At 42.1% G+C, this 26863-nt stretch overlaps 6 protein-coding genes across 13 annotated transcripts; all 6 read left to right on the plus strand.

Moving 5' to 3' along the window:
• Positions 1-4767: 4767 nt before the first annotated feature.
• Positions 4768-7764, plus strand: LOC143362136 (heat shock protein 83). The gene is made up of 2 exons (XM_076802022.1): positions 4768-4902; positions 5374-7764. Exon 2 carries the CDS (start codon positions 5374-5376, stop codon positions 7534-7536), a length of 2163 nt encoding a protein of 720 aa, XP_076658137.1. The 5' UTR covers positions 4768-4902; the 3' UTR covers positions 7537-7764.
• A 239-nt stretch (positions 7765-8003) lies between these two features.
• On the plus strand, positions 8004-9021 carry LOC143362141 (uncharacterized). The gene is made up of 4 exons (XM_076802034.1): positions 8004-8283; positions 8391-8445; positions 8521-8697; positions 8895-9021. The coding sequence occupies exons 1-4, from the start codon at positions 8260-8262 to the stop codon at positions 8906-8908; spliced, it is 270 nt and encodes an 89-aa protein (XP_076658149.1). The 5' UTR covers positions 8004-8259; the 3' UTR covers positions 8909-9021.
• A 627-nt stretch (positions 9022-9648) lies between these two features.
• On the plus strand, positions 9649-15663 carry Ric-3 (RIC3 acetylcholine receptor chaperone). Of its 6 annotated transcripts, none has more exons than XM_076802023.1 (8): positions 9649-9930; positions 10191-10544; positions 11008-11270; positions 11353-11545; positions 11821-12014; positions 13040-13197; positions 13270-13456; positions 13954-15662. In XM_076802023.1, the coding sequence occupies exons 1-8, from the start codon at positions 9786-9788 to the stop codon at positions 14419-14421; spliced, it is 1962 nt and encodes a 653-aa protein (XP_076658138.1). In that variant the 5' UTR covers positions 9649-9785; the 3' UTR covers positions 14422-15662. The 6 variants fall into 6 exon arrangements, with proteins under 6 accessions (XP_076658138.1, XP_076658139.1, XP_076658140.1 ...); XM_076802024.1 differs by having other exon boundaries at positions 11875-12014; positions 13954-15661; XM_076802025.1 differs by lacking the exon at positions 11821-12014 and adding an exon at positions 12421-12473 and having other exon boundaries at positions 13954-15661.
• Positions 15664-15845: 182 nt separating this feature from the next.
• On the plus strand, positions 15846-16888 carry LOC143362140 (mitochondrial inner membrane protease subunit 2). 2 transcript variants are annotated; one of them, XM_076802033.1, is made up of 3 exons: positions 15846-16060; positions 16203-16618; positions 16682-16888. In XM_076802033.1, exons 2-3 carry the CDS (start codon positions 16283-16285, stop codon positions 16886-16888), a joined length of 543 nt encoding a protein of 180 aa, XP_076658148.1. In that variant the 5' UTR covers positions 15846-16060; positions 16203-16282. The 2 variants fall into 2 exon arrangements, with proteins under 2 accessions (XP_076658148.1, XP_076658147.1); XM_076802032.1 differs by having other exon boundaries at positions 15847-16064; positions 16205-16618.
• Positions 16754-19112, plus strand: LOC143362139 (KICSTOR complex protein ITFG2). Of its 2 annotated transcripts, XM_076802031.1 has the most exons (6): positions 16754-17045; positions 17108-17324; positions 17397-17656; positions 17827-18488; positions 18577-18811; positions 18874-19112. In XM_076802031.1, exons 1-6 carry the CDS (start codon positions 16899-16901, stop codon positions 19051-19053), a joined length of 1701 nt encoding a protein of 566 aa, XP_076658146.1. In that variant the 5' UTR covers positions 16754-16898; the 3' UTR covers positions 19054-19112. The 2 variants fall into 2 exon arrangements, with proteins under 2 accessions (XP_076658146.1, XP_076658144.1); XM_076802029.1 differs by having other exon boundaries at positions 16899-17045; positions 17108-17656.
• A 467-nt stretch (positions 19113-19579) lies between these two features.
• LOC143362038 (sodium-coupled monocarboxylate transporter 2) lies at positions 19580-24740 on the plus strand. Its single transcript, XM_076801828.1, has 9 exons — positions 19580-19736; positions 20145-20366; positions 20664-21009; positions 21519-21673; positions 21783-21923; positions 22142-22250; positions 22361-22582; positions 23210-23715; positions 23778-24740. The coding sequence occupies exons 2-9, from the start codon at positions 20146-20148 to the stop codon at positions 23878-23880; spliced, it is 1803 nt and encodes a 600-aa protein (XP_076657943.1). The 5' UTR covers positions 19580-19736; position 20145; the 3' UTR covers positions 23881-24740.
• The last annotated feature ends 2123 nt before the right edge of the window (positions 24741-26863 follow it).

Here is a 26863-nt window from a genome sequence, read left to right on the forward strand (position 1 = left end):
CTTATCATGAAAGATAGGTACTCGCTCGTGTTTGCCGTAGGTACGCGACAACGGATTTCGCGGCTCGGCTCGGCTTCGCTCGGATAAGGCACATTTCACCGAGCGAGCCCGAGGCAGATACGCTCTCGACTTCGACTTCGTCTTCGTCTTCGTCTTCGTCTTCGTGCATGATCGTTAGCCTGCTCGCCGATCTCAGGCTCGACGAAAGAAAGAAATAAAGAAAGCTCAGTTTTAGAAAGTCCGGGGATTATTTCTGAAACGAGACCTCGAACCGCTCTGGATACACTGTTCCTGCAACGACTGGGTAAGATAGCGAGCAACGGTCTTCCAGGTGAGTGTGTCGTGTCATGGTTTCTTCCTCGTTTTCCTCCTTTTCCCCTCCCCTGTTCCTTCGTCTTTCGTTCGTATTGCCCTCGCGTTACTCGCTACGGACCTTTTGTACTTTCACCGTTACGAGAACACGGTCGCGCCGCCGCGGTTCACGATCACAAAATCGAGATCGGCTCGCGAAAAATCACGAGATCCGAGATCGCCCGCCACGCGTCGGGAAGGCGCTTCTTTTACTCGATCTCGGAATCGGTGACGATCGAACGAAACGCGCGGGTACACGGAGGTCGTTTCGCAAACGTTCGGAATTATCTGTTACGAAATTCGATAGCGCTCTCCGTTGGTCGATCCCGCTTTTGTCATCTATCGGACTCTGAAATCGCTGTTCAGTTCGTGGATACGTACGCTCCGCGCGGTTTCGCCGAGGAATTCGCTTCCTCTCGTGTCACGGTCACGGGTCTCGATCGAGAATCTCCCGTGGAAACGCGGAGTCAATGGAAAATTGAAAAACACCGAGTGGGAAGAGAGAGAGAAAGAGAGAGTGGGAGTGCGTATGTGTGTGCGCGAGCGGTTTGATAATAAAAATCGAATCCAGACACGAGCGTAACGTAGCGAGATCATAACTTTCTCCGAATGGAACCTCTTACGAAACTTCGTACCGGTCTGTTGGCAAGCTCACCGAGCGAAAACCGGCGCCGTTGGTATCGCGGTACAATAGAAAATCACGGATACTTATGCAAATTCACGCCGGAGGCTAATTCCGAGGAGCTGGGAACGTAAGACGAATTTATTTCGATTTCGGTTTTTGTTAGTAGGAGCGCGTCAAGTAGCGAACAGTCGACGAGCAAAGGCCGATTTATACTATCCGCGCAGACACGGAACGTTTAGCACCGATCGGACAAACGTTATTTATTGCGTTTCGATGTAGATGTTTATATCGTATCAGAACAAACGCGAGAGCTAAACAAAACAGATGGCAAAACGAGGCAAAGCGTGAGACGAGACGAGACAAGACAAGAGAGTCCCGATTGATTCGCGGTTACACGCGATATCGTAAAACGGCCGGTTTTATCTCTGTCCACGCAGCGCTCGTCGAGATACCGTGGTAACTTTCGTTGATCTCTCGTGAACTCGGCACGGATCGGGCAGAAACGACGAGGAGGAAGCTCTCGCCGGTGATACCGTCGCGTCGACGAGCAACTAGATACACGCGGCTCTAAGTCGGAGCAATTATGACGCAACGAATCATGACATAATAATAGTCGCGTTGCACGTCGTCGATCCAGCGGAAAGAGTGTTCTTTGCCGGCGACGCGACGAATCGTCGAACGGATTCGTCGTTGCCGTTGCCTTGGTCTCCTCGAGTCGACAGCTTTCACCGTGTCGCCTTGTACACGCCGGTCTCCGTCTTCTCTTGTCGCGTAACGATCCGAACAATATCGGCTCGAGAAACGCCGAAATAATTGCCCGTGTTTTTTCGAGCAGGTCTTTTCGCAACACGAGCTGCAGGCTCGTCTTCCCCGCGCAGCATCACCGCACTCCGAAATCCCAACAGTCGTTCCGCACAACGTGTCCGTCGACGACAGCTCCCGAGTACCTACGGTATCGAATTAAAAGAATTATATATAATGCAACCGATATTAAAAAATATGCTCGCCGTCTCTAAGCTCGATCTATTGAGATCTGGTTCTCAATCTCAACAGCAACATGGTATTGTATGGTAAGGAGTTAAAGATCGTTCGAAAGCTATTTAATAAATTGTGCTTGCGCTTGCAGACCGTCCGCGAAGACGCTGACGGGACACGTGTTGGCCTGCAGCGCGGACTTTCAACGATTCGTGATCGAGATAGTCGACCGGGAACCGTTCGTCTGAGCGAATCGGATCGGATCGGATCGGATCGGATCGAGAACAGTGTTCATCTCTGCGTTCCTGGGAAAGTAACACCGGCGAATGCTGCGGAGACCAGCTAGTCTCAACCAGTCCAGCCCCTCAACTACCGGCAGAGCAGGTTTTCGATGGCGCCGACAGACGATCGGCTGGAACGATCATCTCCCACGGAAGAATTTCAACGCACCGATCTTGGCGCGGACATTTTCTTTGGTTATCTAGCTGTATGAGTTTTGTTCGACATCATAAAGCTAGGTTACCGGAGTTAAGCTCCTCGCCATATCAGCTTCAGCGATCTCTTCATCTCTGTCTCTCTCGTTGATTTTTTCTACGCTCACCGAGAAGACGTGGAACGCCTCAGGCGATCTACCGTACAGATAGATCAGTTCATACAAAGACGGTTGCTAGAAAAATAGAAAAATTATCTGCTCGAGTGCAAGAAACGGGGGATAAATAGTCAGCTTTTTCCTTTGAAAGAGCAGTATATTGATACTCTTGAATTGATAAAATGTACTGTTTTAAAATGCATCGCCTCATTTTTATCATAAATGCATAAAACCCGCCGTTCCAGTTGTTAACGATGATGTCGCAGAGTGTAGCGAGAAGATAGATTTTCTGTGCAAGCATGTATGAAATGTTGATTGACAATAAATTTCCATCGAAGCTGATCGATGAAAGAAAATCACCACCCTCCTCCTTCCTTTTGCTTTTTCGAAAATTCGTAATTTACCGGACACGCTGGCGAAGCAGCACGGGAAAGACGAAAACGAAGACGCGTTCAACGTGCTCCAAAGGTATCCGTATTCCTTTCGCGCGTGAACCTACGAGTTAAGCATTTGTAATTGCTGGTAGTGTCATTGCCACGTGACTCGATTACTTGTCGAGAATCTTTTTCAGCCGTCGCGAGTATCGATATCCTCTTTTTCGTTATGCACGAAAGTTTTTCATTCGTATTCACGATTTTCGCGGCTTAGATTCCGATTAGTTCTTGCGTTATTTTTACTATTGTTGATAATAACGACAGCAATCTAGACTAAATTGTTTTTTTAAACAACTGACCGCGTCAATTCGCAGTATCCGCGAGGAAGGTAATACGCTTTGGTAATAACGACTAGATGTAATTGGTGTAAATGAGTTAAATTGAAAACTCTGAACTGCTAAGAGCGCCTGAAAATACTACCCTGTGCAACAAGTATGGGCTTTTTTGTCTGAATTGAGACAAGACCCGTTCCCATCATAGCAACCACTGCATGAAAGAGAGCTGGTGGGAGAAGCAGGCATTGGAGGGGCCCCTATCGTGCCCATTACTGCTGTACAAACTGAAATAAAAGAATTTTTACTATAAAACTTGTCTTTATATGTTTTCTGAGCAGCGAGACTTCATAATAAATCCTTCGAAGAAAATACTAATCTATGAAAGTTTAATTTCCGTGAGTAATTTCAGTAAAGTAGACAAGTTTCTATTTTTAAAATAGCCACGAGTCGTGGCCTAACCACGTGCTTTGTCATTTGTTAAAGATGATCACAATAGCATGCAACAACCAGGATGCAGAAAGAACATTGATTCGTTCGATTTCTTATCATATGCATGCAAACTTGGTTCATTTGCAGTAGTCGCAGAGGGCGCCACGTACCGACTTATAAAATAGATTTGGATACCGACCGGGACATTTACGCGGTATTTGCGAAATATTTTTGTTACAAGCAACGTATATAATCATTTTAGTCCTGTCATCATTTTTTCGTTACGCGTTATCGCATTCTCATCTTTAATCCGTGTTTACCAATCTTTATATCACGGTGCTATATTCTTCGAAGTTTCGTTCAAGGAATTTTTAGTACGTATGCATATTTATGATTCGTCATGACTCACTTCCAACCTACAACTATTTTAATTTTATACATAACGTGATCGTTAAATTGCAATTATAATGAACAAGTCGGCTCGCGGAATACGCCCACTCAGACATTGCAAGAGGACTTTTTCTAGCGCGAAAGAAGGAAAGCTCCCTCGCTTTCGATTGGGTTTAAATGTACAGTAATACGGAAATCATATAAAACGAGTAATTAAATGTTAATACTTCTCACCGAGTTATCAAAGATTTCTGTTTTATCTGTGGCGAGCAAGGCGGATCGATCGGGAACTGCATGCGGTATAATTAAAAAATGGCTGACTTTCGTTCCAGAGAATGGCAACAAATATTTCAAGGGAAACAGCCAAACATTAATTAAACATGCATCCATGTAATATTCTGATAGGCGTTGTTTCGTCCGCGTGTCCAAAATTGTTCGATACTGTTCGATTCGTTCGACCCGAACAAACACCGGAAGTACCACGTTATGGAGAAAAGAATCGATGCGAATTTCGTTGACAACATGCGACGCCACCGTGTTTGATTAATGGAGAATCGTTTTCTCGGATTTTTTTAAGCTGTAAGAGATCGATTATGTGCACGACAAACTATTCGCTGATAGAAAGTTCTCGAATTAGATTTAAATTTCACCGGATGCGAAGCACTCAGGGTGGCAAAAATGTTCTAGAACGTTCTAGAACATTCTGGAATTTAAGCTGGTATATAAAGCGGAACTAGCCGACGCGCCACTTCATTCGATAAAACACCAGGCGCCCGGCAGTGTGTTCGTGCATTCTTCGAGAACATTTTAACGTCGATTTAAGCGATTATCAAGGTAAAATTGCACTAAATCCTCTTGCGTTGCGTTGCATTTCATGCTGAGAAATATTATTTCGCGTTTTAGTCTGTCGTGTGAGCTTCGTCACCGTGATTTGTTCGTTTTAGCCACCATCGAGTAATTGCCATTTTCGAGAAGACTCTTCGCTTTTGTATCCTCGTTAGTTCGAAGGCGTGTACGTTAATTGTTAATATTTTTACGATATTAGACTCGTGGTTAGGTATTCACAATTACCACGTTGTATTTTTTCTTAATATTGCACTTTTTGATTTTCGGGCCACGTGTTCCTTTATACCGTCGAGAATGAATTTTTGTTTGTAATTTTCGGCGTCTGTATAAATACTACTTATTTTTCTCAAACACGTATTATATATCCATGTATATTTGCTATTACTTTACAATTGGCTATGTGCTATTATATTCCCTTGCGTGCGTGTACACGTATATTAATTTCTTGTTCGTTTTTAGATGTCTACACAAATGGAGACGGAAGGGGGCGAGGTGGAGACCTTTGCCTTCCAGGCAGAGATCGCGCAGCTCATGTCCCTGATCATCAATACATTCTACTCGAACAAAGAAATCTTCCTCAGAGAATTGATTTCCAACTCCAGCGACGCTCTCGACAAAATACGATACGAATCGTTGACGGACCCATCCAAGCTCGACTCTGGCAAAGAATTGTACATCAAGATTATTCCCAACAAGAATGACAATACTCTGACCATCATCGATACCGGTATCGGTATGACGAAGGCTGATTTGGTCAACAATCTTGGTACAATTGCTAAATCTGGTACCAAGGCGTTCATGGAAGCTCTCCAGGCTGGAGCAGATATTTCTATGATTGGTCAATTCGGTGTAGGATTTTACTCTGCATACCTTGTAGCTGACAAAGTCACCGTTGTCTCAAAGAATAACGACGACGAACAATACTTGTGGGAATCCAGTGCTGGTGGATCGTTCACTGTCCGACACGACATTGGAGAGCCCCTGGGTCGTGGAACAAAAATCATTCTGCACATTAAAGAAGATCAAGCCGAATATCTGGAGGAGGGCAAAATCCGAGAAATCGTAAAGAAACATTCCCAATTTATCGGTTATCCGATCAAATTAGTTGTACAAAAAGAACGCGAGAAGGAGCTCAGCGAGGATGAGGCTGAGGCTGACGAGGCCGATGAGAAAAAAGAGGAGGATGATGGAAAACCAAAAGTTAAGGATGTAGGTGAAGACGCGGAAGCTGAAGAAAAGGACGAGGAGAAGAAGAAGAAGAAGAAGACTATCAAAGAAAAATACACAGAGGATGAAGAACTGAACAAAACTAAACCCATCTGGACCAGAAACCCGGATGACATTACCCAGGAGGAGTATGGCGAATTCTACAAATCTTTGACCAACGACTGGGAGGACCATTTGGCTGTGAAACACTTCTCCGTCGAAGGCCAGCTGGAATTCAGAGCTTTACTCTTTGTTCCACGACGCATGCCATTCGATCTCTTTGAGAACAAGAAGAGGAAAAACAACATTAAACTGTACGTAAGAAGAGTATTCATTATGGATAACTGCGAAGAGTTAATTCCAGAGTATTTGAACTTCATGAAGGGAGTGGTGGACAGCGAGGATCTTCCTTTGAATATTTCTCGTGAAATGCTTCAGCAGAACAAAATCTTAAAGGTTATTCGCAAGAACCTTGTCAAGAAATGTCTGGAGCTGTTCGAAGAACTCACTGAGGACAAGGCTAATTATAACAAATTCTACGAACAGTTTAGCAAAAATATTAAATTGGGTATCCACGAGGACAGCACCAATCGCAGCAAATTGTCTGATCTGTTGAGGTATCACACTTCGGCTTCAGGAGACGAGGCTTGCTCTCTGAAAGACTATGTTGGCAGAATGAAGGAGAACCAGAAACATATTTACTTCATCACTGGAGAAAACAAAGAACAAGTTGCAAACAGTTCTTTCGTCGAACGTGTAAAGAAACGTGGCTTTGAAGTAGTCTACATGACCGAGCCCATCGACGAGTACGTTGTACAACAACTGAAGGAGTTCGATGGAAAACAGCTGGTGTCTGTGACCAAAGAGGGATTGGAACTTCCCGAGGACGAGGAAGAGAAGAAGAAGAGAGAACAAGACAAGACCAAGTTCGAGAACTTGTGCAAAGTAATGAAGAATATCCTCGACACCAAGGTTGAGAAAGTCGTGGTTTCGAACCGTTTGGTTGACTCACCTTGCTGCATCGTTACATCGCAGTACGGTTGGACCGCCAACATGGAGAGAATTATGAAAGCTCAAGCTCTCAGAGATACATCTACCATGGGATATATGGCAGCGAAGAAGCATCTGGAAATTAATCCGGATCACGCCATTATCGAAACTCTGAGACAGACATCGGAGGCCGACAAGAGCGACAAGGGGGTGAAGGATTTGGTCATTTTGTTGTACGAGACTGCTCTTCTTGCTTCTGGCTTTACCTTGGACGAACCACAAGTTCATGCCGCAAGGATTTACAGAATGATCCATCTGGGTCTTGGCATAGACGAAGAGGAACCTGCACCCGAAGAACAGAGACCAGAGGAAGTTCCTCCCCTTGAAGAAACAGAAGATGCATCTCGTATGGAAGAAGTAGATTAATACCAAGATCTGAATATAATGGTGTCATAAATAAAATTAATACCATTATAGTCATTAAAAGTCTGTTATAAATAACCACGTTTTATGTGGTGTTGATAGCCATCTTCATTTTCATTTACTGTATCATAAAGACCTTACTTAATTTATCATACCAAATTATGTTTAAATACCAAAAATTGTTTGGAATAAGTTAAACGTACAATAAAGTAATGTTTATTATACACTATATATACTTGTACACATTTATTCTATTACCCCTACCATAATTATAATGTTAGGTCCAAATGTAAATGCAATATAAGGAAGTAGTAATTTTCAATGATTGTAATAATAGTAGACTTTCGGTGTCGAGCGTTAGGCGTTTACATATTGCTTACTTTAGATTTGTTTAGATCATTTGCTTTTAAATTTGACTTAGTAGACATTACTGCACCGTACGTGGATGTACTGAAATTAGAATTACAACCAGGTATGAATTAAAAAGTCTTGTTAATCGATTGTTATAAGATCTTAAAAATTCCGTTTTCGAGTCATAAGCATTCGGTACCATTCGGTGATTGAAATTACAAATAATTCGAGAATTATTTCACGTGTTATGCAGTCCCTGAAATATGTCAAAAAACGCCATCTACCTGTAAGTTTGTATTAGACAGAAAGAGAGAGAAAGAGAATTCTGTCGCAGAGAAGTATCTGCATTAGACGGATAAATATTAAGGGGAAATAATGATGGCTACAAAAGGTTGGAAGGTCAGTGCATCGGTATATTAGTAATAAAGACGTGCTGTATGTTAATTCATGGATACGCGTGCAAGATCCAGAATATGGTTATGTATGTAAAAATTAAATTCTCGTAGGTAGTAAAGCCTCATGTGCCAATGATTAAATTTCGAAAAGGTGGAACTGCTAGAGGTAACGTCGAATTATTTATTCTGTTAAGTGTTTCTGTCGAAAAGAATGATTAAACTGATTTTTGTTATTGGTTAGCGAGTGCAGGTGCAACAGCCTCACCATCTGCGCATTCAGGGACGACGTCTCAACAAACTATTGGCGGTGCAACGGGTCCAAACGTGACGGTTCTGCCAACGATAGAAGATATTTACCTTCCCCCACGATTCCAAAGACGACCAATAGATGAGAAAGAAATTGCATACATTAATGCAAGTATATTACTATTTTCTATAATTTTCTATTCCCCTATTAATAGAAATTGTTGCATTCAATGTTACCTATGGTACAGTACAATATAAAGATCACTGTGATAAATTAATATATTTTCAAGTGTATGTAAACATGTATGTTGGATGTAAATAATTTGTAACTGAAATCTTGTATTGTATTACTTTTTATGTCACAGAGAGGTGGTCCAGACTAAACTCATCTACCAGCGAGGCATCATTGAACCTTAGAACTGTGAAAATAAGTCATTTATACCATAAATTTCAGTTGTAAAATGTATTCTGTAAATAAATGAAAGCAAAACAAGCAGCTGCAAGTTGTACATATTTCTGTCTTGCTCCTATCGGACAAGGTCCTACCGCTTGCCTGTGTGACATTGCCAGAACCTGCTATTTCTGGCTAGCTTTTTGGCTCATTCTTGCAACAAGTGAACACTGAGTGTGAGTCTCAAGACAAGACTATGGAATTTTTACGATATTGCTTTATATCCTGATGTAGCACGTTCATGCAGCATTATTTGAGATATATATTATTCTCAATTATTCAACAGCTGAACATATTAGCTGTAAATATATATGTTAGAGTTTCTAAAGATAAAGTTCGCGTTTGATATAATAATATACGTATAATATTTTCAAATATTTCATTTCACTTGCAAATTACTTCGTCATACTGATCCTACGATCGAAAAAATTCTTTCTTTTACCTAGTCCTCTTTTAAAATTGAAAATTTTAAACTCGTTCATGAGCTAAGAATATTGTATATACGTATATAGACTGTTTCAATGTTCATGGTGTATTCGTGGTGTATTTGTAGTCGGTTTTGGCTTAGTTTTTCGCATAGAATTAGCCTTCTCCTGATTGTAATATAAATATTGGGGCACCCTGCTTTTTGGGGGTAAAAGCTGAAAGAGACAGCCCTGGTCCCATGACAGAAATAGCAGAAGCGACAGACAGTGCGCTGTGTGTCTTCCATCCGCTCGCGATCCTTGGACGTGATAGCGGAAGAGATCAAGAATTATTTTACTTTTCATCGACACTACGAAACCTACACGAACGACGAATTTACGAAAATGGCCGAGATTACGGATTTTGGGCCAAGAAAGACGATTTTTATCCTAGCCATTGTGGCCGGCTGCTTCGCGGTATTATGGCCGAAAATTTTCTATCCTATGCTCACAGCATCTGTCACACCGCACCACACACCTGATAATTCTGGTAAGATTTTAATGTGCCAACCAATTTAAATATCAAAGATACATCTACGCGGGAATACTATTTTTCGAATCAATTCTATCCGAGTTCTTATTTTAGTTATAATTTGGATGTTGTTAACACGAAATTCACTCATCTAAGCACAATTGCAACAAAATATATTCTTTTGTCTTTTTTAGAACATTTTTTTCGACATATTATGTATATAATTATCGTTTGATTTCTGTTTATTATCATACATTATTTTTATGTGTATTTATTAGCTTGCTGCGATGTAATATTTGAAAGCGACGTCACTGCTGCAGATATTATGCAGGAAATGTGTCAAAATATATTGAAGCATCATCAAGTCGATCCACGTGTAAGAGATGCACTAAAATCTGTAAAACTGTCGCCTCAAAGCTCAAATTTATGTAGAGAAGAAATCTTAGCTAGATGCGGTATAGATTTAATTACATTTCTCGCGGATAGAGAACGCTTGGGAAAGTCTCACAAACAAGTTTTGGAAGAAATCAGATCGTTTAATAGTTCTCTTTGCCTTAAGACACAGTTTGGAATACCCCTCTCCCAATTGGGAACTCCGCATCTCATCAGATATCACATTTTAATGCCACACAGTAAGAATTTCGAAAGGTTTTATTCAGAATTTTCGATAATATAGATACTAACAAGACATTGGCATGTGCATTTTTGATACTTAACAATTTTATGGAAACAGCATTATCAAATAGTTATTATATTAATACTATGAAACTAATAATTTATATTGCCATTCTAACAATTTAAAGACACCAGTTTGATGCTAATAATTTCACAAATTCACGTATAGAAAGCAGATTCAAGTTATCTCTTCTACTTTGGCAAGTTGCCAAAAGAGCAAACATAACTACTGTGTGTAGATGGATATAAGTTTGGCCTATAGTCATAGTTTGAAATACATTCCATGTAATGACCTCTTCCACCAATTGTATAAATGAAAGAATAACATTATTGTTCATCTTCTTGTTGTTGTTAATAATCATACATAATTTTATGAAGTTTAATTATAAGATAGTTTATAATACATTTTTATATTGCTAGGCACAATACCCCAAGAACGACGTACACCTCCTCACGCAGGAGGCTTACATCCTGCATTAAGAGAACGTGGTAGAGCCATACCTTCCTCCCACATTGTGCCAAAAGTTATGGACAGACCCGATCATGTGATACCAAAAATGAGACCACCGTTGGGAGGTGCTGGTCATGTTGTTTCTGCACCAAAAGGAAATGGTACAATGGGAATAATTATGCCTCTCTATACTTTAGGCATCGTGCTATTTTTCCTGTATACAATTATAAAGGTAAATCTGGCAACAGTTTTCGTGCCAATACATATAATGCTAGGTCGAATAAGAGGATTTACTGAAAGGGTACATCTTTTAGGTACTAAAGAAAAATTCGGATAGCGAAATTATTTCCGAGTATCCTGGAGCCGCGGCGGAAAAAGAATTTCGAAAAATGGTATTCAGTCCTGAAGCCTTTGCTACAGCGATGACTGGTGGCACGATACATTATTGTAAGGAGAGATCGCAATCGCCTCACAGACCTGTACCCACCATAGAGGAACTAAAGGATCGTAAGTTGATTCTATGTTTATAGAAATGATTAATGACACTTGATTTATATTATCATTAATGCAGTGTTTTCCTTGAAAGCTATTTCCTTTAAAGAAATACTGAAAAATAAGGTACATGTTTTTTTGAGTATCTAATCAGATTTTTAAATGGTGTTGCATGATGCAAGGTTTGCACAATTAGAACACACACGTATTTACATTATACGAATCTAACAAAAAGAGAGAGAAATAAAAACAGAAAATGTTAGACTAAAGTTACAATTTATTATAAGTAGTCCGTGTACATTCTCTGAACACATTTGGTGATGTTATACATGCTGGAACACAAGAAGCGGCAGGAGACATAGAGATAGACCAACTGAGACGACGTTTGGTCGAGACGGAAGCAGCCATGGAAAGAATTGTTGTCCAGATGGGCAACATATCACGTTCAGTTATGCATAGTCCGAGCTCGCAACAAGAACTCAAGGTTTACTAGAATAATTTTGAAGCGATTTATATTGTCAGTTCCTTAGCCTTTAGAAATATGCACGTTGTTGTGTTCTGATTGCGTTTCAAGCTTTACCTGTCCGAAATGTACATTATATTCATACACACATATTGTACATTTAGTAAGAGATCTTCAAAATTTTCGCTTCCTTTTCGTTCTTCTACATTTCAATGCTTCTGGATAACCATTTCTAAATCGTGGACAATTGTTATGATTTTCTTTTTTATTAATCGTTGACAAACGTTATGTTTTTGAAATGTTTATGCGTCGATACGGGATGCGCGTACTGATATTTTAGCTGAGTGAAATACTCGTTAGAAACCTTTAAGTCACTGAACTTATCGAGTAAATGGAATATACAGTTCTTATTTTTACATTTGAATAGTAGATGGGCCTCCAAAGTCCAAAGGTCTGGCAGGGGTCGATCGCTCATCTAAGGTATATTCCTTGCCTCAGAAATTTTCTAACAAACGTAACCGAAAGTTTGTGAACGATTGTTCTGATTAAATTTCTATACTTCTGCGTGTAATCAATTTACCGCATCAAAGGACTGTTATAACATGTTACGATGCTGAGATATTCAACTATCTCGATAACAATGTTTAACGTTGCTCAGTAGTAATATAGAATAAACCTCGATGTAAGAGTTTTTTGTTCCTATAGAACATAGTTCATATTTTAATGCATGACGGTGCATTATTATCACAAGTGCAGGTAATCCTGTGTTCTTTACACGACATTTTTTTCATTTATTATTACAAATTTATTTGCAGCATGGACTTTTCATAAGAAAGTATTTACAGCGTGTATTTTTATGCGTAGTTCTTATGTTTAGACAATGTCTATTTTGTTGTGTTAAGCTAAAGAGTTGCAAACGTTAGAGACGTTTACTTTTACTAATAGATTAATAACTATTAACATTCGCAGTGTAGCAATGATTAAACGCTGCAGCATTTACATTCGATTCGTGTCAAGGAATGTGTAATTGCTAATTCACTTTTTAGGATGATGCTGTCGTCGAGGCCGACCATAGTAAAGCAGACGAAGAAGTAGCAAACATAGAAAATTCGCCGACTGTAAAAGTTATGGGTATGGAAATGACAGCTAGTTGCGAGGGTAAGGGTAGTAGACCTACTACTCCTATAATACCCGTTGCACCCAGGTAATGATCATTCTGACAAATTACGTGTGTATCGAGTTCAGTGTTCAAATAATCAAGGTTGGTTAATTTTAGTCATGTCGGAAGGGAGAAAACACCACCCAAACCTATCTATTTAGAAGGGGCTTTACCTCCGCAGTGCGAACTGCTCGTAACCGATTCAGAAACACAAGCACAAAAAACAGAAGAGGATGCAGAAGCACCTGTTGTACTCTCAGGCAAAATGACCCTTTCCCTCATCAGTGTGGATCAAAATGCAGCTGTAAGAAAACATTAGAATTACCAACAGAATCAAATGAATCTGCGGAGCCTTGTTTTATTTGGTGATTCTTTTATTCATTTAATTGTTTGCTATTGTACAAATTACTTAACAAAAACATGGCAAGTCACTGAAACAATGTAACATGGAAATAACTTTACCTCTTTTCTTTTTCTTTTCTGCAAAACTTTCGTAAACCTACAATTACACACAAGCAACTGCAGTAATAATTATAATAGTAGGAAACTTGGTACACCATTGTGGACGTTGATCGCTTTGGAACTCGTTCAAGATTTCACTGATCGCAAACAATACTAACTTGGTTGAACTAACTATATATATATATTCAACAATTACATACTAAGCTTTTACACACATATAATTACTTTTTCTTCAGGACTTCTACAGTTAGTACACATGTAGATATTTTGTTGTAGTTAGCAAGATTATCATGTAATAGTGGACTATAAAAATATTTAAATACCGTTTCATCAAAATAGGAATCTGAAGGAGAAAATCAAGAAGAACGGACAGTAGAAGATGAAATAGTCTCGAGTACAGGCTACATGGGGATTGGAAATGAATCTCAGAAAGTTGGGTCAATTGGAGAAAAGCAAGTTGATGGTAAAATGGTTGAAGATGATGGAAGTGAAAATCAACAAGAGCAAGAGGATAAAATACATGTAGAAGACGAGGAAGATGAACTTGACGAGGAAAGAGAAGAAGAAGAAGAAGACGAAGAAGAGGTAGAAGAAGTAGAAGAGGAGGAGGAAGAAGAAGAAGAGGAGGACGAAGCAGATGAATACGAAGAAGAAGAGATTGAAGAGGAGGAGGAAGTAGAAGTTGAAGAAGACAACGAAGAAAATGAAAATGAGGAAGCAGACGAAAGCGAGAGCGGCGAGGAAGAAGCAGAAGGCGAGACAGATGAGGAAGAGGAAAGTGAAACAGAGAATATTAAAAGAATATAAGAAATTGTTCTATCAGCAATCGAAATTAATAAATGACGTCACGGAGTCGAAAGGAAAGATGCGAAACAACATCTTAAAGGACGCAGACCATAGTGGCAAAAACAACGAAATGAAACGAAGTTTTAACATTAATTTGGAAAAGTGAAATAGGGAAGATCAAAGATGAAGAGATTGGATTGCCTTATAGCGAAAAGACGATTCGGAACAAAGCAAACTTAAAATAATGATTGATCGAATCAGTGTTTACCAATCTTCAAGAATTGTATGCTGCAATAAGAACGGGCTAACTAAAAGTACGATAAAAAAGTGAAGACAGAGATAAGAAACATTGGTCAAGCACTGCCAAAACACCTGATAAGTTCACAAGAATCGAATTTACCATATGCTTGAATTATTATCTGTTCTACCCAATGTTTCATTAAATCAGAAATTTGTTAATTGGAGGGGCCAAGTAAGAGGCAGTGCTTTCACGTACATGTCTAATAGTATCATTGTTTTAGGGAGATTGTGGAATCCGGTACTGCAGACGGTACTAGACGCTGTACAACTATCAACATTGTTATGGTGTTCACTCCCTATTGGGTACCGTGATTGGCAAGCACTGATCTACATGCTTGTGCATTCATCAGTTAGATCGGTTGAATACTATTCAGTATTTTTCATTCTGCCAAATCCTTAACTATAATTTTATCATTCATTTTTTTAATGTTCAATGATCTATTTTGTATGGAATCCTGTGCATAGTGTTCGTACTATGTCCCAATGGAAATTTTGTAATACAGTAGTTTATAGAGTCACTTAGTCGGTAGCATTGTCATTTTCATACCTATGCTTGATCATGCGATTCTATAATATCGTGCAATACAAATATTGGATGCAATTCCAAATAGTAATATCATGTTACTCTTATGTACGATCGCGTGACATTTATTATTTTTAGAGCAAACTGAAATTTAAAGACAAACAAACGTAATACCTCTCGAAAGCCAATAAATACAAATAATTTATTTAGTTGCATGATATAACTACACGGAAGTGTTAGTATAATGCATTGTAATATTCACCGTTCATTTTGTCGTGTAATTAGTATAAAATCAAATTGTTAGCACTGTTATGAATTACCTATGGACAAGTAGAGGTTATTGTCGAATCATAACTTGCAAATAATTCGGGAAATTGTTAAATTTACAAATTATATAGAAAATATATGTATATTGAAAATAAAATAATTTTGCAGTTATTATTTATCGTATGTTGTACAGTTTAATAATACAATACATGAAAACAATATTATCGTTTCAATTTCCATAAGAAATTGTTGATCTAATGGAATTTGGTTTAATATTGTTTACACTGTTTTTAGACATATAGAGTGTGTATCCATACTCTTACAAACGAACGAATCGATTACGTAATCCTTTACTGGTTACTAGCTCCATCTACTACAAAAATACGTTCATTTAAAATATCTTTATAACCTATTTTCAATTTTGGTTTAGTACTTAATAAATGATGGTAGATATGTATTGTTTGGTGTTCTAAACATTATGTTATAAAATTTCACGTTTTAGCATAAATACGACAGTATCATTGAACATCGTACAAGAGCATATATTCATTTTCCTTCATTTGGTCTTATGTACGTTTTTTATTTTTCAAATATACTTTTTCTATGATTGTTTTATCTTATGATTCACGCGTTAAAAGTTGTTTTTATCCACACTGTTCCATTTAGCTAACAAAAATGGTGATAAAAAATATTTGCTTTCTTTGTGTTGCAGAGTAAGCTATGTGTACTATGTACAGGAAACTTGTAATTATATAATAAACCTACTGGAATTGTCAACATGTATTTGCGAGTATGTTTAACCGTGACATACTAACCGTAACATTCCTAGTACGACACTTACTCCGTGGTGTTCTATTTGGTATCCCTATAGGGATTACCTTCTTAGACAGGATCGGTTCCATAGCCAAGGTAGACGGAGTCTCCATGCAACCAACCCTAAACCCAGATTCCTGGGAGAACGATTATGTCTATTTGAATCGTTGGGCAATTCATACGGAAGGCATTCAACGTGGCGAAATAGTAGCCGTCACATCTCCCAAAAGACCGAACGAAACATTGATTAAACGTGTCGTAGGATTGCCTGGAGATGTTATATGTACCCATGGAAACTGTGGAGACGTATTACAGGTATTCGTTTTATTTCTGCGATTTTTGTGCTTAACGAACAAAATCAAAGTGTTCGTTTTTCAGATACCAGAAGGTCATTGTTGGGTGGAAGGAGATCACACCGGTTATTCTCTAGACTCTACCACTTTCGGACCAGTTTCTCTCGGCCTAATAACTGCCAAAGCCACCTGCATCGTGTGGCCGCCTAAACGCTGGCAATTTTTAAATCGTGCTACCCTAACACATAAATTTCAGCTATTCGTAGCGAAAGATCATATGCAAAAAATTTAATTTTCAAACCATGAGAGCCGTCAGTTTTGTGAAACGGCTGCAATGGGATTTGCCTGGAACCGTGTGCAGACACGGATTAACAATAGGAGATATCGACAACGATGGCGACAACGAATTAGTTGTCGGCACTACCGAGGGGGAACTGTACATTTTCAAAGTGAGTCGTACGATTACGCTCGAGAGGTATTGCACGTTTCTTCTTAAATCGATGTCCAACAGGGATCGGAGCTGTGGCAGAAAATACCGGGTTTAGGTCTAATTACTAGCGTCGCGGTAGGAGATATTTTTAATTACGGTCGAAACGCGTTGGTCGTGATATGCGGAGACGGCTGGGCTCATATTTTTTATAGTCCAAGATCTGTAAATCCTAGTACGAACAACGCAGCATCTTTTCAACAGCCAACCAAAGAGTCATCCGACCCAGACAATAGCAAAGGTGACCCTAACATTTCCATTGGAACCTCTAAAAAAACACGTAACAGATCATTTATAAATCGTTTGTTTTCAGATCAAACGGATGGAGGCAGTGAAGCGAACGAGTTAACCGGGAAAATGGAATGCGTGCATGTACAAAGAATTCCAACGAACACGAAGGTTGTATTGATAGAAGATGTCGATAGAGACGGTGCCAATGAAATGATACTGGGCTTGACCGATCGTGTGGTTCGCTCCTATAGGTGGTCGAGCAATTTAGAACTAGGTAGAGGAAAATTAGTTGGGCTGAATAAATGGGAGTGTGCCAGTCAAATCGGGACAGTCACGTTACAGGTATGATCGGGTGTAACACGCTAAAAAAGAAAAAGCAATCCCGCGATATTTTTATATACATAGAGGATGTCCCAAGTTTTAACGGTCAAACAAAAAGGTTGTCAAATAAGGAAAAGATGCATCTTTTTCCAGAAAGCCTATATGTATACGTAAGTTTGGTTTTTGTTCAGCACACGGCGGATGGAACACCGACCTTGTTAGTGGCTCAGCCCGGTGGGACTTTTATGCGAATCAAGTGTAATCCCAAGGAGTGTTACTTGGAAGACGAGACTCATCAAACTGACGACGAGACGGCGGCGAGTTGCGTAGATTATCAAACGTTGGGCATATCGCGGATGCGCAATCAAAATATTTCGACTGAGATCATAGGGGATCTGGAGTACACGCCGGTAGAGAACAAAACGGTACCCGACGAATCTTCGTCCAAAGATAATTTATCCAGTGAAATCTGCCACGGCGAGAGTTCGATCGTCCAGCCAACAGTGGACAGTGAGGAAACGGAAAACGTCACCGAGACAACTGACTTGACGAACGTGGATCAAGTCGATGGCAATCTTATGGGAGGAAATGTGATTCTTGGCGACTATGACGACCAGCCACAAAAAGATTCATTGTTGCCTACGTACAAAGACTTTTCTCCCCAAAGCAATAACAATAATAGTCACAACGGCAATAGTAGCAGTAGTAATAGCAGCATAGTTGAATGTTCAAAAGGGAAGGACGAAGCCAGAGCTAAAAGCAACGTCGAACAAGGTCCACCGCAAGGAAAACCATATGCTCTCGCTACTTTGGACGGAACAATAATGTTGGTCAGGGATGAAGTTATTTTGTGGTAAGATCGAGTCCTCGAAGATGATTTCCACGCAGGTACGGGCGTTGTACGACGCGTTACGTCGTAATAGAAGACAGTTTGCTTTTAGGTCTATGCAGGTGGATCATCTGATATTCGCCCTGTGTCGTTTAGACGTGACCGGGGATGGCTCTGATGAGATCGTGGCATGCGCTTGGGACGGTCAGACTTATATTTTAGATCAGCAACGAAACAGCGTGCGTTTCCAATTCGAAGAGCCGGTCAGAGCGTTCTGTACCGGCAATTACAACGTTTCGCCCGGTGTTTCATCACCCTGTCTCGTGTACAATACTTTTAACAATAAGGTAATTCCTCGTTGACAGGAATATTCAACGAATTTTGAACTACTTTGGTATTTCATTTACAGATCTTCCTCTACTACGATGTTACGCTTCCGAGCATGGCGATCAAGCCTTTGGACCCCCTGGAGGAACTCGATCCCGAAGAGAGAAAGACTTTCGAGGATCTCCTTGGACGTTGCAATGGCACGGAAAGATCCCAAAAGATGCAGCAGTTGACCGAGTGGTTGTTATATGGGACATCTTGATTCCTGTGCCTGTACAGGATTGTAATATACAATACATAATAAGAAATAAGAAAAACTAAAAAGAGTGAACATTTATATTCCTAAAGCGTTTGTTTTGTTACTGTATAAGTGAGACGACCGGTATGTGTCTCGTACGATCAAAAAACCGCTTCCAATATAACCGCACCCTGAATCGTAAAATCGTTCGAGCCTCGGATTACGTTTGTTCAGCGTCCAACGGGATATTTATTGCTCGTATCAGTGCTCCTTTTCGATTCCCAACTCCTGTCGCGAGTCCCCTTCGTTATCGCGATGGATATATGACCGACGAAAAATCTTGTAAATTTTTGGAAAGGAAGGCCGAGACAATCTTGCATTGTACACGTTACGGCTCGTAGGTGCTGATTTAAGAATACCTGCCTATTTGCGGTACACCGCGACCGTGATAAACAGAAGTTTATCAGTCTATCGTAAATTAAACTGATGTACACTGAACGTCCGTTGAACATATAGAGCATCGGTCCGGACGTCACCGTTGTCAGTGGGAATGTAGATCTCGTCGGGTACTTTTCTGGAGGAGTCGTACGGTTTAAGGTACCGACTTTAAAAAAAACCCTCGAGCCGGTGTACAGAGCTAATTTTTCGAGCGACCGGTCGGGAAACGTTCACGAGGCCGTAATCAGCCAGAGGCAGGAAATTAGAACGTGAGTGTCGTAAATATCGTACGGTTTTTAATCCCGCGCCACGCCCGGAAGCGACTCTTATATCCTGCATATAGCTGGACGTCCAGTGCCGCGAGTGGACGTCCAATTAAATCGGTATGCGCTTTCACGATCGTGCAGAGCTTCCGTTTGATCGATTAGAGAGAACCGGAAGAAACGGTTCCCGGTCGTTTTTCCTTACCCCGCGATCTTACCCGCTTTTATGTTTCGAGACGAATTAGACGTAACGAGAAAGAAACTAACGAGAACACACCCGGAGTAACACCGGTTTTAAAGTGCGGCCGTTCAACCGAGCTCAATCGAGTGGTACGCGTTCGAGGAGAAGCGTGTTCTCGTTTTCGGTGTGTACGGTGCGAGGCATATCATTAAGTAACATTCGATCGATTCTAGAATGACGGAGAATGAGACGAGTCCGCAGATGATCGGCCACCAACTGAAGCAGCTCACGTTCGGATGGACCGATTACACGCTTTTCACCGGTCTGTTGGGCGTCAGCGTTCTGATAGGCATTTATTTCGGTTGTTTCGGCAAGAAACAGAACAACACCACCGAATACTTGCTCGGAGGGAAGTCGATGACTTGGTTCCCGGTTAGCATGAGTCTAGTAGCAAGGTAGAATACTCTTTGAGAGTGCGAGTAATCATTCCGATACGGTGGACGCCCGCGTTCGTTAACCCCTCGCCCTATAATGTCGAGAGTCGGACTCGTTTATTATCTTTTCTACACGTTATTTAACTACTTCTATTGTATACAAAAATATACAAAAAAGATATTTACCGATTCAACGTTCACGATTTCTAATCGGATGCAAAGACAATAGCGCGAAGGGTTGACCGAGATACCGATCGAAACAGTTGAATCTACGCCTACGCTGGGCGGGTCGATTAATTTCCTTATAATTGGTTTCAGTCACATATCAGCGGTTTCTTTGCTCGCTATACCTGTCGAAGTCTATCAATATGGGACGCAATACGCCGCCTGTATTTTCACGTCGGTGATATCGTGCAGCCTCATCTCCCTTATCTACATCCCGGTGTTCTATCAACTGCAGTTGACCAGCACGTTCGAATATTTGGAACTGAGATTCGCCAGGCCGGTCCGCACGTTTGCCTCGTTCCTCTACACCCTCTCCTTGGTCATGTACGTCCCTTTGATCATCTATGTGCCGGCCTTGGCGTTCTCCCAGGCGACGGCGATCAATCTGCACTTCGTCACGCCGGTCATCTGCATCGTGTGCATATTTTACACGACGATCGTGAGTATACACGATCGCATGTATGTCCTCAGTAAACTCGGAAAGCAAGAGCGCCGCGGTCGCTTCCGTTGTTTGACCGGCTCGAACACTGAACTCGAACAACATTCCTCGAGGACAGCCGTCATTCGGAGACTCGAGGAATCGTTCGCGGAAGCTCCGAAGTCTATAAAACTTCTATGAATGAACCACGTGTAATCGGCGGTGATTTAAAGCCGAATTATTCCGGCGTCTTTTATCTGATTTTCGTATCAGTCTTTGTCGAACGATTACTCTGTTTGCAGTGTCAACTCGCGCGAAACATACTTGCACGTTGCGCTATTAATTCAGAACCGTTGCGATGACAGGTTCGTCATTTTACGAGCGGTTCTAATTTATGGTGAAAGCCATCACCGGAATTGGATCGCTGCCGAACGATTCGCAAATTGAGTTAACGAGACTCGCAGTCGTTGTGCTTACAAAGAATACACGAGGAGTATTAAACAGCTCTTCATTTGTTTGAAATTTTTCAGGGCGGCTTGAAAGCCGTTGTGTGGGCGGACACCATTCAAATGACCGTGACCCTAGGAAGTCTTTTCGCCGTGCTAATTTTAGGGATCACGTCCATCGGAGGTGTGGCGGAAACGTGGAGATTGGCGGAGGAGGGTCACAGGATCATCTTTTGGGAGTAAGCAACGCGTACCTATCATTCCCGATAAAGATGCAACCGCGAGAAGCGATCGCGGTACGCTCGTTTAATCGGATAAAAGCTAAAGAATGATCCGGCGTTTTTATAGCATGAATCCAAGCCTGTTCACCAGAAACTCGTTGTGGGGTATGTCGGTAGGCATGGCGATGACTTGGTTAGCGGGACTCGGTATCAGTCAAGTGTCCATGCAACGATTCCTGTCGGTGCCAAACATTAGGGAGGCTCACAAGTGAGTAACTGGATTGCGGATCTTCTTTTGTAAAATTTGTATTTGTAATAACAAAATACCAGTAATAAAGTAGAGAATCAGTGTCCTAGTACTTATGACCTAGAAAACGGTACAAAAAATAGTCCTAGTTCCGCGTGGCAGATTTATTTTGCATGAAAATCCACAGAGTAATAACAACAATAACGAACCGCGTGTTTTTCTTTTGTTTGTTTTCGCAGGTCAGTCGGATTTCTAGCGATATGCTTGACGGTCATAAAGTGGGTTTCGGTGTTCACGGGCCTGGTTATGTACGCCAGGTATCACAAGTGCGATCCCATAAGCACTCGCGTACGTTTTTCTTTTTCTTTCGTGGAAGTCCACAGAAAAATCGAAAGGATCGGTTCGTCGGTCTGTTGGAGGATCGATCTAGAGATTTATCGTTGTCCATCGGTTTTTAGGTAATCACGAGGAGCGATCAATTACTGCCGTATTACGTGATGGACGTTGCCGCGGATATTCCAGGACTTCCGGGTCTTTTTCTGGCTGGCCTGGTCAGTGCTGGTCTCTCTACAATGAGCGCTAATTTGAACACTATAGCTGGTACAATTTACGAGGATTTCATCGATCCATGGCTCCCTGAAAGCAACAACAAAGAGGCCAGAGCGGCAACGATTATGAAGGTGCTTTCGGGATTAGGGTGAAAGTCAATAAGTTGCAGCGTTTAAAACTCCGAGAGCGGTGCCCGAGTTTGCTTTAACCCATAGAGTTAAAATCGTCATAAAATTACTCAATTGTTGAAATCGAATGGATAACTGTTATTACTCGAGAAGATGGCACTTATTTCTACGGACTGTCCGAGGATATCCGAAAGCCCCCATTATAGAATAAAGGATTTTGTTCTAGGTTGCGGTATGACTACGAAGTGGCTTTGTTCTAGTTGCACTTCGTAGGTCCATTACGTTTATTTGTATTCTTCAGTTACGGGTACCTTGGCATTGATACCTGCTAGTTTCTCCGTGCCACCTTCTCGTGGACAAAGAGGACCTCGAAAAATATATTTCCAAATTTGTAGAATTAGAAAAACGTTCAGTAATTAAATGGAAGTCCGATTTATCGCTTCTCATAAAACTCCGGTCGTAATTCTAAGTAAGACTTTGTCAAATTCGAGATACCAATCTGCAAAACCCATTAACTAAAGTGCTTGGCCAAAAGATTAGGGCTACTTATAAGTTTACAAATTGTTCGCCCTTTTACAAATCCGTTTTGCGACACTTGGATCGTAACTGCAATGTCGTGATCATTTTCAGTGCACCGTGGTGGTCGTAGGACTGGTATGCGTGGGGTTCGTGTTCGTCGTGGACCGTTTAGGCGACATTTTTCAAGTCTCAATGACTCTGCACGGTGTCACGTCCGGGGCGATGCTGGGCATCTTCACCCTGGGAATGGTGATACCGTGGTCAACGTCGAAGGGCGCGATAGCCGGTGGATTGCTTTCCATGCTGATCATGGTTTGTATCATCGGCGGTGCTCAGGTGAACGTGGCCAACAAACGATTGTACTACCCGCCGCTCCCGACGTCGACCGACGAGTGTTTAGGCGACTCGTTCAATCAGACGAGCAACTATACGCTCCACGCTTCGCCGATTCCAAATTCGGAGGATCAGCCATTCGTTCTGTTCACTATATCGTTCATGTATTACACGCTAATCGGTTTCTTGATAGTGATGGTCGTAGGCACTTTGGTCAGCTTCATCTGCGGCGCTTCCGACTTGAAGGAGGTCGACAGAAATCATTTCCCTCCGATCGTTCAGAGGTGAGTTTTTCATTTTTACACCAACAAAATGTACGACCAGAATAACCCGTTAACTCTTCCAGATTTCTGCCGCCGAGAAAGTACGTCGAAGTACCGCTGCACCCGATACAAACCACGCTGATAACGAATCCGGAGAAAGAGAAGATGGAGAAGCTGAACGCTTGAAACGTCTCGCGCGTTCTTTCAACGGCGAGATCGAGCGGAGCACCGGTGCAAATGTTGCCGGGTATAAGAACAAATTTTCGAACTATAAGGATCTAGATGTACCTACGTATACGTGTAGAATGTACAAGGGCGAGGCAGGGCCAGTCCCGTTGGTCCCGAGAAAGCTGCGGATAACTGGTCCAGAGGTCTGTCCCCGGTTGAAAGCAGCTATTAGGCCCTCGATGAGGGTGTCAAATTGACTAGATTATATATCTGAGCCACGCATCTCAATACAAACAACTCTTCTAAACATCTGGAGGAACGATGCCTATCGGATTAGGACGAATGTAAATGGGAAGGGTGTGCTTTTCGTCGAGTCATTCGTCGAGTCGGTAGAGAAAATCCGCGAAAGATCGATCGCGATGCACGCGCGTCGCAACGGGGCCTGCACGTGACCGCGTTCGCTGGTTCTATTCATCAAAACTTAAAAGGTACGGGCACGGGCAGACGGGTACGAGCTCCAATCGAAATGGACCGTACACGAGCGCAATCCTCGGGCACACAAGCCGCGCGCAATTTATTTCTACGGTGTTCCCGTGTCGTACCAAGTCCGTTTTCAATCGAGCATCAAGCTGTTCCGCATCGTTATAAAAATTTCACAGTTCTATAAACGCGGCGAACCGAAGCGACCGGAAAGCGACGTCGAATTTATCGTCGAACCGAGTTGTTCGCCGTTCTTCGGTTACAATAGAGAAAACATTGGTACCGCGACGAAGAATCGATAACGGCGTTATACTATTATACACATGTACATTATACAGGGCCGTCCAAAAGCGGCTTTAGGGTGTTGTTTTTCAATAAAAGCGCAAGTACGCGATGTCTGATTTCTTTATATTAAGAATAATTTATTTTTCCTTCCTATAATATATCAACCGCATAAAATCCGCGGTTGTTACCATCAAAGATCCTAATGTTGCTTTCGAAAGACCCTGTACATATGGTAGCTACACGTGTATCGAAATCCTACAGCACAAATGTACAAACGAGGAGTTTAGCGAGAGTGGTTTAACCGCGGTGGTTTAATCGGTCACGGTTCACCGAACCAGATGCGTAGCCGAACGCGGCTTTCTAAAGTAACCACTGCTATATTATTATATAAGCGTTAATGTACGCGTAACCGTTCGAGTTCCGTTGATTGCGCGGGCTGTGTGCCGCTTCGATCGAGCGTTCCTCCTTTTCTCGTCGATTCGCGAAACCTTGGCCGAACAGGCGGACAGGCGGATCGAAATCGCGTCGCACGATCGCGAAGAGAAAGTCGACGATAGAGCCCGTAACCCTTATCAAGGGTTCGGAGATGTAATCCTCGGGCTCCGAGAGAATTCGGTCGGCGAGCCAACGGGAGAAGAGGAGTCTCTCTTCTGCCGTGGAAACGACGCTTCTGTCTCGAACCGGAGGACCGCATTCCACCGAACCATTTTATTTTATTGGACCGAAAGGTGTCAAATGTAAGTGGCAAAGGCCCACCTACTTGCATTCCTGGCGACGTCCGTCCTTCTCCCTCTACAATGCCTCGTTGTGTAGGCAAACTTTCCGAGGGACTGACGGACGGAGAGCTTGTGTGTGTGTAAGAGAGAGAGAGAGAGGGAGAGAGAGAGATCCTTTGCCGTGGTCGGGTGACAGACTTTTGACGAAAACTGTCCGATTCGGGATCGAGTGACAGAGACCCCTGAAACAGCCTGATCTCGGTGCACTCTGGCGTGGCTGAGTGGCTCGATCGGCCATGGGACGGTTGTAAAACCATAATAATATCAAAGAACTACGTAAAATTTTCGTTTTGAATGCAATTCTTTTTGCGTAATTATAGTCCGAAGTGTAACGGTTATACTATGGCAGAAAGGTTCTCATCCGTCCGTACTGAACCGTGATATTTCGCAGTATCGAGAATGACCTGGTTTGTATAGAAGTCTCTGGACAGCCTCGGATGAATTGGGGTGGGTTAATTTATAACATCCTCAAGTGTCCATGTCGCCCTCCTCTTCCGGGCTGAATGGCGACGGAAAGGGTAACCATTGTGGAAGAGTTTCAAAGGCTAAGATCTCATAGAGACACGAAGTTTTGCAATGGTCTAACAATTTAGTAATGGTAGCCCGTTTAGCGTCGCATTTTGGTCAACAGTCTTTACCGACAAATTGCGAATGATGGAGCGGTTTCCCGACGATCGTTTCCACGATGATAGGAAGAATCGGGATGGCAGAATGGGAACAAAGAGGGAACATCTATTCTAGAGGGAACGGGGATGGTTCTGATGCGCGGATAGGAAGAAGCCACCGATGCAAACGCGGTCGACCTTTGGCTTAGCTTCGAATCTATCCGTCTTTCTCTCTCTCTCTCTCTCTCTCGGGTGGTTTCGCGTTCTATTGCAGCCGGGGGCCACGGGGTTCCCCTGGTTTTTGTGAAACGACTGCGTCGTCGGCGACGGCTACGGCGACGTCGACGACGACAGTGACGGCGACGGTATACGCGCAAAAGCGCATAAAAGCTGAGGGGGCCGTACGGTGTGGGATACGGCTTATTTCGGTGACAATGCTTAGGGCCGGGCGCGAGCATAAAAGAGCATAACGCACCCTGCTAACGTGAAAATTATTCTGTCAAACATTCGGACGTCGGATTACGGCGGCGCGGAGACCTCGTGTCCTGCCAGGACACGCTTGCTTTTTCAAGAAAGGTACCGTTCGGCCGTGTATGTGCACGCACACGTGTTCACGCGTCGGTGTGCGTGGCTCGTCTGTGACTGTGCGAGCCCGTGTGTTTACATAGACTGCGCAGATGCCGAAAGGATTTCTCGGTTAACGAGACGATCGGTGATTTACGCGTCAACTCGCACGATAGCAAATTGGGAGGTCGTCCGGGCCGGACGCGAAATTTATCGATTCGTAAAACCCGAATATTATGCAGCGTTTAAGCAAATGAGTGTCGCTCGAACGGCCGGTTATTATTGTTTCTC

This window comes from Halictus rubicundus, chromosome 16 (genome assembly GCF_050948215.1).
Source record: "Halictus rubicundus isolate RS-2024b chromosome 16, iyHalRubi1_principal, whole genome shotgun sequence".
Taxonomy (NCBI): domain Eukaryota; kingdom Metazoa; phylum Arthropoda; class Insecta; order Hymenoptera; family Halictidae; genus Halictus; species Halictus rubicundus.